Source organism: Dendroctonus ponderosae, unplaced genomic scaffold (assembly GCF_020466585.1).
Source record: "Dendroctonus ponderosae isolate FM_Combo_2020 unplaced genomic scaffold, Dpon_F_20191213v2 Dpon_F_20191213_1, whole genome shotgun sequence".
Lineage (NCBI taxonomy): Eukaryota > Metazoa > Arthropoda > Insecta > Coleoptera > Curculionidae > Dendroctonus > Dendroctonus ponderosae.
The window spans coordinates 26651781-26666750 of NW_026017110.1; the positions used below are offsets into that span (position 1 = coordinate 26651781).

The window sequence follows — 14970 nt, forward strand, 5'->3', positions numbered from 1 at the left end:
TTCAATTTCTTCGAATATGTGAGCATTGATAATGGCATTCTTACAAGAGAAATGTTGACCGATGAGGAAATTATAGACTCCGTAACCTCATCTACTGCTTTAAGCGATAATGAGAAAGATTACGATTTAGGTGAAACGTATTCTACTGTAGACACTAATACTGTTCCAACCATTTCTGAAATGACAAAAAAGGTGTCAGAAACTCGGAATTTTCTACCATCACGCCAAGTTCCTATTCATATCTGGGAGTCCTTTTGTGATCTTGAAATCTACATAAATAACATCCATTTTTGCAGCAGAAATGTACAAACAAAAATTATAGACTTTATGAAGTAGATTTCAAATTGAATTTTGTTTATCTTTTTGTGTTCTTTTTGTTCATACCTACTAACTTCTACTACTCTATGTAAAAATAACGAAATAAAATACACCACGTGTTTTTGTATTATTATTCGCTTATAGCGAACTCCGAATATAACGAACCAGTTTTAGTTCATTTTTCAAGTTCGTTATATCCGGACTCAACTGTATTTATAATTTATTTGATGAGAACAATTAGCAAGCTGAGGATTCACAAAAAGTCCAAAAAGTATATTTTTTTAACCAATTTTCAATTTACTCGACAATGGTCACAGCTGTGAGAAAAATGCAAGCGACAATCAAGTTGGTAAACTTCAGGTGCAACCAATTTTTTTGCAAATGCGACAATAAACTTTTTTGAAGAAAAAAAGGGAGCCGACCTCCGAAGAACAATTACTCGATATATGTTCAAATCGTTTCAGGTGGACCATCCTGAAAAAACCGCGGTAAAAAATCGAATAAACTATCACAAAAACTGTAAAAGTTGTGAGGAAAATACTATAAAAATTCTTGGTTTGAATATCCGGAAATAATTATTTCTTTCTTTATCCCAAAAGAATATTCAAAAATCTAAACTAGGAAAAAATGCGTGGTATTTCAGACGTTGAAATGTTTCAATTTTTCAGGTGATTTCCTTCCAGTATAAGAAGCAAAAGGCAAATTGGCCTGTGATCCATACTATTTTTCTAAGGCAAAAAATCTTGCAAACCATAACTAACCCCAACTCGCTTGCTTTTGCTTTTTTTAACAAATTTGTATACCCGCTTTTTATTTACCAACCCAAAGCCATTTTCGAGCTGTAAAACCCAACAAACTGAAACGTTTTAATTAAATTGTCATTAGTTTAATGAAAACGCCTACGCCAACTAAAATATACAAACAGCAAACTTGAAACATTCCGTTTAGCTGGCGGATTAAAACCATTTTTTCTATCTAATGGAAAATCACGAAGGCATTCAGTTGCAAATTGAAAACTAACAATTTAGTAATATAAATTACGCTGATAGGGTATTATTAAAATTGGGAAATTGGCGATTTTTTGTTTGGTTTCAAACTCGAAAATCGCGGCTACAGCAATTATTTTGTTAAAGAGCTTTTAATAATTTTCCTGTAAATGCATAGTACAAAAGTCCCTCTAGCCAATGATCGGTGTTGCTTAATAGTGGAAATGTTTCTAAAAAACTTTCCAAATTTCCGCTCATAATAATTTCAAGGCACCAATACAAGAGCGGCGATTCACTTCAGGATATTCCTGATCTATTTCGACATTAATCCGTACGATTTGTTTTAAAACTATGCTACATTCGATCGCTTTGAATAACAGCAGCAATGCGTCTTCCGTGCCCGGTTCAAATCGTAAATTGTTCAAAACAATTTTTCAGTGTAAAGTATCCCGTATAGAGCCGTTAAAAGCTTGTTTATGATCTCCAGACTCTCGTGCCATAAATCGTTTAGCATTGGCAGCGAGGAAAAAAAACACGAAACTGTCGAGTTCCGATCATTACTGTCCTACTTTCCAGCATTCGTCTATTTTTAAAGCAAATTAACCGCCCTACCTGTGTAAACTTTTAAACGCACTGGAAGCAGCTTCATCATAAGGTAGCTGTTAGTGTCTCTCTAGTAAGTCCCCTGGGGCTTAGGATCGAAATAGAGCTACGTGCACAATATAATTAAAAGGAGAATTGCTTTAGTGAACTTCCGTTCTAGTATATTTCTAAAATGGAGATATTATTATAAGGCTATGAATTCCCAGTTATCTCAATAGCCTGCCAGCGCAGCTCCACAATAGGCAAGAGGCAAGAGCCTCTCAATGGAGCTTTATAATGATGCTTCAAAATTTTTTCCTGGTAATTTAAATGTAACATTTCCCTTAGATTGTTTGGAAAAAGAGCCGAAAGTCTTCCCGTATTGGACTTACACACTTAGGGCATCAAATTCGCGTGATTGAATTCCAAACTGGGACAGTGGAAGTGATCTGGAGGTGACAGTTTTGGTGTTTTTGTATTCGTAACAAATATTACGTGATTTATGGCGTGAACACTCGAACAACAAAAGCGTACATTTTCAACGGCATCATGCCCCGCAATTTTCGCCTGGAAATTGTTTTATCGATTTCTGTTTTGCTGAGTTACAATTTCGAGTGGACACTCCAAAGTCTGCGCCTGATTTAGAATCGTATCGTCCAAAACACGTAAGCTACTAAGGGATATAAAGTGTTTTAATAACCTGCTTAGCCGGCTTTTTACAAAGAGGCTAAAATGCGGTTTCAGCAACTTGAGGGCAACAGTCTTAATTTAGCCGCGATTGGTTCTGGAAACACTCAAAAGTTTTTGAAATTTTCTCCTGAAACCGGTTTCTCTGCTTTAAATACGTGATGGGTATTTCCATGTCGGCGGTTGGTAAGTTTTATCGTGCGGTAACTTCACGAACATGAAAAGATAAATCGTGGAAAATAGAGCGAAAATGTAGAAAGAAAATTAGTTGCAAGTAAGTTGCAGTTTCGGGACGCAGACAATGTTTAAGTCGAACGTCTGAAACTATTTGGAAATAAACTGGGTAAAGTTTCAGACTTTAGTCATCAACGCTGTGTTAGCGAGCTAACAAAGTAATCTGAAAGAAAACAGTAAAATCAGTCGCTAATGTATGGCGTTTCTACAACCTTTGCTTGAAAAATTCCGTGCTCTTAATGCGGAAGAGCTAAAAAATTGGGCTTTCGCAGTACAACAGAGAAGGATTTTGTACTGAAAAGTACTGAAAAGAAAGTTTGTACTGAAAAAAGTGAGTTATCTTCCGGCGTAACTTTTAAAAAACATTTCAAATTTGGCTTATGACTTTAGGCGAGTTGCATTCCTGCAAGCTCGGTTTGAAAAATTCCACACTGCAAAGACGGAAGGCCTGGAGACTTGAGTTTTTCAAATGGATAGAGAAAAGGTGTGCCTGCATATTTGGAAAAGTTGACTTTGTTTCTGGGTCAATTTTACGAAGTTTTGTAATTCGGACTTCACCTTTGACCAAGCGGCGTTTCAGCAGCCTCATCAGAAAAATTCTCTGTTTAGAAAATTTCGTACGCTTATTGTAGAAGAACCAATCAGTTGAGTTTTCAGGACAAGGTAAGGAAAATCGGCTGCTCCTGATGCGCGAAAAAGTGTCTTATTGGAGTTTCTAAAATTTCTGCAAAAATCAGTCGCTAATTGTGAACTTATGGCGTTTCTGCAACATTTGATTGAAAAATTCCGTGCTCTTAATGCGGAAGAGCTAGAAAATTGGGTTTTCGCAGTACGATGGAGAACTGCTTCTGTTTGTACTGGAAAAAGCCAGTTATTATCTTCCTGCGCAACTTTTAAAAAAGGTTTCAAATTTGGGGTATAACTTTAGGCGAGTTGCATTCCTGCAAGCTCGATTTGAAAAATTCCGCACTGCAAAGACGGAAGGCCTGGAGACTTGATTTTCGTCAAATGGATAGAGAAAAGGTGTGCCTGTATATTTGGAAAAGTTGACTTTGTTCTGGGTCAATTTTGGAAAGTTTCCTAATTCGGACTTCACCTTTGAGTTTTCAGGACAAGATAAGGAAAATCGCCGGCTCCTGAGGCGCGAAAAAGTGTCTTATTAGAGTTTCTAAAATTTCATGAAAAATCAGTCGCTAATTGTGACCGTATGGCGTTTCTGCAACATTTGCTTGAAAAATTCCGTGCTCTTCATGCGGAAGAGCTAGAAAATTGGGATTTCGCAGTACGACAGAGAAGAATTGCTTCTGTTTGTACCGGAAAAAACGAGTTATTATCTTCCTGCGCAACTTTTAAAAAATGTTTCAAATTTGGGGCATAACTTTAGGCGGGTTGCATTCCTGCAAGCTCGGTTTGAAAAATGCCGCACTGCAAAGACCGAAGGCCTGCAGACTTGAGTTTTTTCAAATGGATAGAGAAAAGGTGTGTCTGCATATATTGAAATTGACTTTGCTTCTGGGTCAATTTGGGAAAGTTTCCTAATTCGGACTTCACCTTTGACCAAGCGGTATTTCAGCAAACTCTAGTTTAAATAAATAAGAAGAAATACAGTGAACTTGCAGAAAAAGCAATAGAAGTTTCAGCTTGAATACGCAATTTTCATAAATTGTGGGTCCTATTTTTTTGGTCGCAATGGAGAGAGAGGGTTGGGAGAAACATTTGAAAATGATGTTCCTTAGTGTCAGCCAAAAATGGCTTTTGCTGCTTTAAATATGAAATGTGAAAAAAATAAGAAATATTTCACGCTTGTCGAGTTCAAGTTACTTTAAAATTTTATAAAATCCCTTATATTTAGGTTTGCACACGACGGCAGAGTTGCCATTCATTGCACAAAATCTAATAAACCAAATAAATTCCAGACGAGTGGACTATTCCATCTAATGTAGGCTTTAGGGATAAATTAATCGAGCTCGATTTTATTGGATTTGGTGTGCAAGTGGGACTCGTTAGTGTAAGCGCATCCTTCCAATTTACACTGCCACAGTGTAAAATAATTTGGAGGCAGTGCCGTGTTTTCTCGTGTCATATAATTGTATTGATCCGAATGCCTGCTTAATTTGTTTTGTGTCACGAAACACCGTTTAAAATTCGTCGGTTTTCCGCTTTGTACTTGTTTTCGCCATTATCCAGACAGTCGGAAGGAAATAGGCGATAGTAAAAGCTAAATATTTAGACGCGGTTTTTCCCGGTGTACAAAATATTGTACACAGAGAAACGTTTTATTGTAAACTGCCAACCATGGCGAAACCATTAAATATTATCGCTCCGAACCACTTGCCGGCAATTGAGATGTGTATAAACTTTAATAAACTTCGATCTAACAATAGCTGGATTATCCGTTTCAATTAACAGCTCATTATGATGGTGATCGGAGCGATAATGGCAACACTGCGAGTTAATTAACCTGGTGCTATTAGATCGACATCCAGAACCTGCTCCGTCTGGCAAAGTACAGGTCACATTATGTCTGAATTACATTAATTGACTTCAATTTAATGCCCTCATAAAATATTTAAGTGCCTTTGAAACTCGGCTCCAAGCCATGAGAAAATTCACCATTTCGCCGATTGATCCAAACTAGTCAAACGATTATCACCAGAGTTCGCGGTGATTGCTTGAAACTGAACTGGCTTTTAACTCAAATTTGTTTTCCACTGCGGATAAAAGCCCTAAACCTCACTCACAGTTTTCTACAAATGAATGTTCATTATCCTGCACGTTTTCGCATAAAACAAATGTTCAATTCCATCCAAACAATCTGCGGACACTTTTTTTAAAACTTTGTTACTCCCGATGGGTACGAAATGAACTGAAACTGGCAATTTTTATACTGTGGCACTATAGTTTGGAGACAAACAGCACCAGAAAGTGCAGAAAGTTTCGATAGTGGCAGATTCCCGCTTTCTCTTGCTGGATAAACAGCTAATATTCAAGTCGTGCTCCATTTCCCATTTGGAAAAACTCATTTTAAAGTTGGCAAACTTAAAAGCGAAACATTTCGCTGGTAGAAGCGACATTTTTTACAGGAAAACCATCAGATATCTGGAGGTTTCCAAGTTTTAATTAAAACAAGAAAGGAAATTTGTTGTAGTCGGTAATGCCGTAGGCAACTTTTTTAATTTGTGTCCAAACAAAGGAGATGAAGCCAGAAATTATGCTAATGCTCATTTAAGATATAATTAGTGTTGTATTGTTTTTTCACTTTACACTTGCTGGAAATTGGATGGTACTTGATAATCAACAACTGAAACTAAAGTTTCGATTGAAAGTTGAAAAACATTCACACTTACGAACAAGGTAAATTTGGGCACACAAAAGCATGGCTCTATTTCAAGAGTAAAACCGTAGATTAAAAAAAAATTGCTACCCATATGCAACTGTAAAATGCCTCTAGATCCCACTTTAGCTAAATAGAGCAGCTTAAGTGCGGCACCAAACACAGCAAATGAACCTTGACAAAATTAAGTTTCGTGTCGGGGGGGAATTAATTTGTGGCCCGGCCCAGGAAGGAATTAGTCTTTGTACTCACATCTGTCGCCGGTTCAGACCACCGTATTCTCCCAACTTTTCTACCTGTATAACAACATGTGTAGGAAACAGGCGTCAGGATTGGATTTCACGACTTTTTAGGCGGAAAATTTGCAAACTTTACCAGAAAGTTTACTAGAAGAAAAGCACATTTATCGACTAAAAAAATAAAAAAACGTTTTTGCTAACACAAAAACAGATTTATATACTTCATTTCATTTCAACATTCATTACATTCATTACTGAATTGCAATTAAAGAAACACAGTTTGTGTGCTTGTGTATCTACTTAAGGTATTTGACCTGGTAAGTATCGACGTATTCCATCAGCAACTGAAGTACACGATTTTTGGGCATAGAACACAGATACTTTACGTTTGTTGATAGTTCGGTTCCGATAAGCAGTAAAAAGAATTCGAGAGTACGTTGCAACAGCAGTTTCAATTAAATTAAATATTTATTATTGAAAATAACGGAAATACAGTCAAAGAATCAACCGCCACGTATAACAAACAATAAAACAGAGACGTTGCACGTCAAGCTAAAATAGTAGAATAACTCCGAAACATTAAGTAATTTGAAAATTTCAAGCTACACTTCCTTGATCTTTGATTGATTGATGAGATTAGCATTTTTCCGCAAAAAAACCTGAATAAATCACACCCGGATGTCTTCTCTGCTCGAAAGACATTATAATCCGAATCTATAGCGCTTTTTTTCAATAAATTTTGCGTAATAAAGCAGCAGTATTTAGGATGCTACTTAGAGCTAAGCGGCTTTAAACTCAGCCTAACTAAACCACAAGGCGACCAAACCAGTAAACTCTCCTTTGTCTTGATTAAATTCACCTTAAAGCTACTCAGCAATTACGATGATTGCGAAATATATGAGTTTATGGCAAGAGATGTCGATGCTTATTAACCAAAAGTATCTGAAAATAAAAAACAAACGAAATGGAACGAAGGTTTTTCCGCATTTTACAGAAAGTCCATGACAAGAAAACAGAAATTCAGTTTGGATAGTTTATCAGTGATTTTTTGAAAATTGAAGGAGTGACTGGGTACAGTTTGGTTCAAATTTGTTTCGCGTTAAGGAAACAGAAATTCAGTTTGGAGTGTATCAGCGATTTTTCGAAAATTGAAAGTGACTGGGTACAGTTTTGCTGAAATTTCTCAAAAACTGAAAAATATAGTAAATTTGTGTTTTCGAATTTTTCAAGAACAGAATCTAAATAAGAGTGCAGAAAGTTCAAATTTCGACGCATTCTCTGAACATTTTTGGTACAGACCTGTCAATCTTTCCCAATGGGACTTTGACTCAAAGTCTCTAAAATTGAAAGCGATAAACAACTCGTTTTTCGATAATTTCAAAAATTTGGTGACTCTTTAGTGCGATTTTCGAAATTCGGAAGTTTTGTATCCAACGGTTTTGCCGAGTTTCGCGTCAAGGAAACAGAAATTCAGTTTGGACAGTTTATCAATGATTTTTTGAAAATTGAAGGAATGACTGAGTAGGTACAGTTTTGTTCAAATTTTTCAAAAACCGAAAAAGAAAGTAAATCTATGTTTTCGCATTTTTCAAGAACGGAATCTAAATAAGAGTGCAGAAAGTTCCAATTTTGAGACATTATCTGAACATTTTTGGTACAGACTTAGTCAATCTTTCCCAATTGGACTTTGAGTCAAAGTCTCTAAGATTGAAAGCGATAAACAACTCGTTTTTCGATAATTTCACAAACTTGGTGACTCTTTAGTGCGATTTTCGAAATTTTGAAGTTTTGTTTCCAACGGTTAGGCGGAGTTTCACGTCTAGGAAACAAAAATTCGGTATTTACAGTTTTGTTCAAATTTCTCAAAAGCCAAAAAAGCTAGTAAATTTATGTTTTCGTATTTTCAAGAACGGAATCTAAATAAGAGTGCAGAAAGTTTCAATTTTGAGGCATTCTTTGAACATTTTTGCCACAGACTTAGTCAATCTTTCCCAATTGAACTTTGAGTCAAACGCTCTAAAATTGAAAGCGATAAACAACTCGTTTTTCGATAATTTCACAAAATTGGTGACTCTTTAGTACGATTTTCGAAATTTGCAAGTTTTGTTTCCAACGGTTTTGGCGAGTTTCGCGTCAAGGAAACAGAAATTCAGTTTGGAGTTTCTCAGCGATTTTTCGAAAATTGAGAGAGTGATTGGGTACAGTTTTGTTCAAATTTCCCAAAAACTGAAAAATATAGTAAATTCATGATTTCGCATTTTTCAATAACGGAATCTAAATAAGAGTGCAGAAAGTTTCAATTTTGAGGCATTCTTTGAACATTTTTGCCACAGACTTAGTCAATCTTTCCCAATTGGACTTTGAGTCAAACGCGCTAAAATTGAAAGCGATAAACAACTCGTTTTTCGAGAATTTCACAAAATTGATGACTCTTTAGTGCGATTTTCGAAATTGGCAAGTTTTGTTTCCAGAGGTTTTGGCGAGTTTTGCGTCAAGGAAACAGAAATTCAGTTGGGAGTTTATCAGCGATTTTTAGAAAATTGAGTGACTGGGTAAAGTTTTGTTCAAATTTTTCAAAAACTGAAAAATATAGCAAATTTATGTTTTCGCATTTTTCAAGAACGGAATCTAAATAAAAGTGCAGAAAGTTTCAATTTTGAGGCATTCTTTGAACATTTTTGCTACAGACTTAGTCGATCTTTCCTTCCCATTTGGACTTTTGGACAGAGTCAAACGCTCTAAAATTGAAAGCGATGAACAACTCGTTTTTCGGTATTTTTCGATAATTTAACAAAACTGGTGACTTTTTAGTACGATTTTCCAAATTTTGAATTAATTTCTTTGATTTAATTTTTTTGAATTAGTTTGGTGTTAAGGAAATCGAACTGTGCAAGCGAAGGCGACAAAGCATATATTTTACTAGTTCAGAAAGCTTTAACGTAGGATTTCTTAATCGTTGTGAAAGTACTTGCTCTGAAACGACAAGAAATTGAAATAAAACCTCCTTCTCATGGACATTTGATTTCCCCAAAATCGAAGGCGATAACAAGTTGTTATTCACTAACTTTTAAAGATGACCGCAATAAAACCGAGCTAGATGATAAAGCCGAAACAGGCTAATAAAAATTAATGAAAACGCTAAAACGATATTTCCCTGGTTCCATTCCGTTCGTAATATTTTTTCTTAGCTTCTACTCAGCTAATCCTGAAAGTAACATCAAGCAATCAGGGCTAAAAACTTAATGGCAATTAAAGCCCACCCTGTCCTCCATGTGTGTGAATGGTAAATAAAAGATGAGAAACGCTATTCCAATACTAATATACCCACTAAAAATTGGTGTCACATACAGGTGCACTGTCAGCAGCATTATTTATTAATTCATTTGCTATAATACTGGCGTCGTCTATACTCGCTTTATTGTTAATGAAGGGAAATGGATATGACTTATATTTACATCCATATTTTATGCTGCGGCCTAATGACTTTTGCAGCCAACGACTACTATAATATTAGCTTAAAACACTGTTTCGTTGTATAGAATTGAATATTCTTTGTAAACGCGTGAAGATCTCCTAGAAACAATCCGAGGAAAAACGAATGCGAAACAAGAACCGTTGAGGTGCAGTGTGTCGCCAAATGCAATTTACATATTTACTGGTATTTTACTCATGAATCAAGATGAACCTGTTTCAAGTCATTAGCAAAGTGAAATTTGCATCAGCTTTAATAACGCATGCATTCAACCACAGTTCCAGATTCCAGAGTTGCATTCTGGATTTAACGGGAAACAGTTATCCCTATTGGCTCCCATTAGTTTGACATGCAGTTTTAATTAGAGTGATGGCTAGTCATGTCCAAACTTCTCTGGTTCTCAAAATTGGATTAAGAGAACAGAAGTACTCGAAGTGAAAATGCCTAAAATACAGTTCCTGGCTGGGTAGATAGAGATTGTTCAAGTTTTTCTTTGCGAATTAGTTCAGGTTTTACTTGTTTTTGAACGGTTTTAAGACTTGTGTCTTAACTGCCTTTTTAGTTTTATTATAATTGTTTTATTATGAGTTCGACTACCGGCCAGTTTATTAATTTCACTTTTTGTTCCTGCTGTTTAAAGCAACTATTTCGTGTTTCACTGTTAATTTCATTAGTGAGCATCCAAAATTAATCCAGTTTATTTTCGTCCGTTCAAAAGACAAACCCATTTGAAAGGAGCTAATAAATGGGTATCTTCAATAGGAGTGAAGTCACGTATCTAAAGAGATAAAAATTCAAAGGATTTAAATCAGGCGAAAAAGGAGGTCAAGCCGCAGCATCCTCTGCGCCAAACCAGTGATATGGAAAAAACATTCTTTAAACCAAAAAGGGCTCGTTTTATCGGTGCCAAACCAGAGTAGCTTTTTTCAGCTGAATTTTCAAGATATTTAAAAATTATTTTCTTGTGCCTTATCATGCAGGGTGTGAACAATGAGTATTTATGTTTACTATAGATAGAATTACTTACTATAGAATATAAATAGAATTTTGTTGTGTTAGATAGAAAAAAAGTAACATGAAAACGGCACAATCTGTGCTTTAACGTTCGCAAACTGCTAAATTTACTTGGGAACTGGAAAGACAAGAATCGTACGCTTTCATATTGCCTAAAAAAAATTTGACTGACCTAAAAAACATTATTTCACTCAATTTTTGTACTATATATATAATATATAATATATAATACAAGTATTATTTTGTGCCAAAAATAGTATTATTTTACAAAAAAATGGGCGTTTTGGGAACTAGGAAGCTCAGAATGCGACATTTTTATATTGCGTTTTTTTAATACAGTTCATATTTTTGACCAAAAATTGAGTATTTTGCGCACTAGAAAGCTCAGAATTGCGTATTGCCTTTTTCCATAAATTTCATATTTTTGATCAAAAAGAATTTTCTTTTTCAATTTTCTTTTAAAATAACATTTTTTTTGTACAGTTTTTGACACCATAATTTGGGAAATAGAAAGCTCAGAATTGCGTCGTTTTCATATTGCTTTTCTTCAAAACTTATTTTTTGACCCAAAAAAATCTTTCACGCATTTTTTTTTGTAAATCTATTTTTTCTGCACAAAATAAAATAATGTTCAGCCAATGACATCCAAAATAGTAATTTTCGAATATTCACTTAAAACTCCGTTTCGTTTTCCTCGCTCGTTAATCCGAGGAAAAATTTTAGTTTTATTGTGTTTGTTTCATTATCAGATCGAGTACTGCCTGATTTATTAGTTTCACTTTCTGATTCTGCTGCTTAAATCGACTATTACTTGTTTTACTGCCAACTCCATTTTGTGTCTAGTGCAAAATGAACGCATTTTAATTATTTTGCAAGTCCGTTAAAAATACATTTAAAACGCCCTAATAAATTAACATTTTCAACAAGAGTGAAGTTAACCAAACTTCTCACGCATCTCAAGAGATAAAAATCAAATGGACATAAATCAGGAGAAAATGGAGATCAAGCCACGGAATCGTCTCCGCTGGAACAGTGATATGGAAAACATTGTTTCAACCAAAAAGGGTTCATTTGATTGGTGTCAAACAAGAGTTTTTTTTTTAAACACAATAGACATTTTTCTGTTTTATATATGATCTGAGATTTCCTTGTGTGAATCAAACTTTCCGATTTTTTCTAGCTAAGCTCAACAGACATCAAACGGCAAAAGAAATAATCAAACGTGACTGTCGTCTGAAGTCGAAAATAGCATATTAAATCACAAGTTTTATAAAACGCCGTTTTGTAATTGATGGCACTGTTCCTCAAGCCTTGTAAAGCATGCACTTTGTGCTTTTCTTCTTTTGGTTAAATTTGATATTAAAACACTTTTGACAAAAACATGCAAATCTGCCACTTTTTGTCTTTGTTATTTAAAGATGATAATCCTGAAAATTCTCGTGCTTCATCAGCAAACGTCGCATTTGGCTGCATGATTTTTTTAAATATTGGCCCGAAGAAAAGTGGAACCCAATAAACCTTTTCCAATCCTCACTGGAAATCGAACATATATATCTACTTGTAAAAGTACAATACGCCCAAAACCTAACAGAATACTTTACAGAAGATAGAAGCAAGCCAGACAGATACAAAAAGAATTAAAACTTAATGTAACTTTGAAGAATAAAAAACATATTTGAATTAACAAACAAGTTCCTCAGAGCGTGTCGACATAAATACCGAAAAAATAGTGAAACAAATACTTGCAATAAGTAAAAACGCCAAACTCAACAAATTTATAACTGATGCCCTTTAGATACGATTTTCAGCACATATTCAGTAAATTTTTGAAAATATTAATATACTAAAGCAGTCAAAAATGGAACGTTTCAAATCGATGTTCTCAGGCGTTTTCTTGCAAATTTCAGATACACACCAACTTTACTGCAAATTTTACAAGTCAGCAGAAATCTGCTCTGATTTTTCTGCATTTCTACTGAAAGATTTGACTTGATGCAAAATGGAGCAACTTTACAGGAGTTTTAAAATGTTGCCATTCAATGCCAATGAGGTCCACATGCAAACCAGAAATAAGCTGCAGGAAAATACATTTCTGAGCAATTCTGATTGAACTACCCTGTATATATTTGACGTTCCTATCACGGCTTGTTCTCAAAACGGGAAATTAATGATTATGAATGAAACCGATCGGGAAATAAAACTGGGACTCAAACAATGCAAATATAAATACATCGACAAACCGGTTTTAGATGATGTTGGTCATTTGTTCGTGTGAACATATCCGCCCACACGATTATGTCAACAATAAAGTTAGATGAACCGTCGATTTATAAATAATTTGCATTTAAAAATAAAACTTCTGTGTGAAAACCATCTGTTTTTGCATGTTCTAATTGAGCCGCTCTTCACTAGTGGGTCTATAGCAGTGCTGTTCGTGAGTGTGAGGTCAGTGTGAACACTTTCAGTCGTTCATTATCGCCGACGACGAAAATCGTCAAGAATACTATACAAACACTCCAAGAAATGAGTAAAAATCGATGTTACCTCATGTCATAAAAGACCCCGGAATCTTTGTGTTCCGGGGCTGTTGGCGGTGCGATTTGAAAGAGACTCACCTTGATTCGGTCTAAAGTTCCGACAAAAACGACAATAACATAGACAAATGTCGCTGAACGCAACATTTTTATAGTTTTTCACTAAGAAACACACACCGCACCGAACCGAACTCTCCTGGGTAGAAACGCAACTATAACTGCTCCACCTACCGTTGGCGGAAACCGCATGCGCCCGGAATGTGAGTCATCCGAAACTCTAGCGCTGTCCTCTTCCGACTCACCGCATTGAACCAAGAGCGAAAACGACGAGAATCCGGACGACGGAGTTGAGCCTACGTTGCAACGACCGGCCGAGAAAGTGCGCCTTTCTGCATTCGAGTCGTCTTTGGAGTTGGATAGACGATAATCTGATAAGAATTTGATTGGGTTTGCTCTTATCATTTTGTCCACCTATAATTGGTGATTAATCACATCGTGGGTTTGCTCTGATTACACTGATAAGGGGCGAGAATTTTCGGTTGAATTCGCTGTCTTCGGACTTTCAGCGCAATGACAAATTAACACACTTGCGAAAAAAATGCGATTTCTTCCGAAAGCCATGAGCGTAACAACATGAATGTTATTAAGACTAGTAAAAAGACCCCAATAATGGATATAATGGTGTTTTGTGCCAACAATTTGAAATTTATTGACAAAAAGCATTATGAAAATGGCGCAATTTGAGGTTTCCAGTTCCGAATTGCTCAATTTTCTCGCACACTTAAGAACTGGAAAATGCTTTTTAATTTCATACTTTTGACCCAAAAAACGAATATCTTATACAATTTTCTAGAAGAAGGAAATAAATTAGTATTTTGCACCAATTAGGTATATAAAAAAATGTGCAATTATATATTTTTGACAAAAAAAACATTTTTTTACTCAATTTGGGAACTAGAAAGCTTTTTTCGCGCATTTTTCATATTTCATTTCCCAATAAAATTCATATTTTTGACCCAAGAAAAACCATTCTCTCAATTTTCTTCTGAAATAATATTATCTTTGACACAAAATAATATTTTTTGACCAAAAAATTGAGTAGTTTGCCAACTAGAAAGCTCAGAATTGCGCCGTTTTCATAGGCATAGGTTTTGCTTAATTTTCTTGAAAATGAATTTTATTCTTGGTATAAAATAATTTTTTAACAAGTAAATTGAGCAATTTGGGAACCAGAAAGCTGCTTTTTTAAAGATAAATTTCATATTTTTAACCCAATAAGGGTTTTTTCTTCTGCTCAAATTATTGTTAAATAATATTTTTTGCCAAGAAAATTTAGGAACCACAGAGCTCCATTTTCAAATGGCGTTTCTTCAATAAATTTCATATTTTTGACCCAGAAAAACATTCTTTTACTCAATTTTCTTGTAAAATAATAATTTTTTTGGCACAAAAGAATAGTCCTTGGCAAGAAAATCTTTTTTCAATTTTTTTTCAGCCAAAAAACCCGATTTTTTTTCCTAAAGTTTTTTGCCAAATATTTTTTTTGCAAAAGATAGGTAATTTTCCTTTT

General features: G+C 35.1%; 1 protein-coding gene across 3 annotated transcripts in view; it reads right to left on the reverse strand.

The window, feature by feature from the left end:
* Positions 1–13626, reverse strand: part of LOC109533359 (amyloid-beta-like protein) — an 83569-nt gene extending 69943 nt beyond the window's left edge. For 2 of the 3 annotated variants that reach the window (XM_048665604.1, XM_048665602.1), the window contains exon 1: positions 13482–13625. In XM_048665604.1, coding sequence (XP_048521561.1) covers positions 13482–13547 — 66 coding nt within the window. In that variant the 5' untranslated portion in view covers positions 13548–13625. Of the gene's footprint in view, positions 1–13481 lie in introns of all 3 variants that reach the window. The other variant, XM_048665609.1, reaches the window with a different exon arrangement.
* Positions 13627–14970: the final 1344 nt, after the last annotated feature.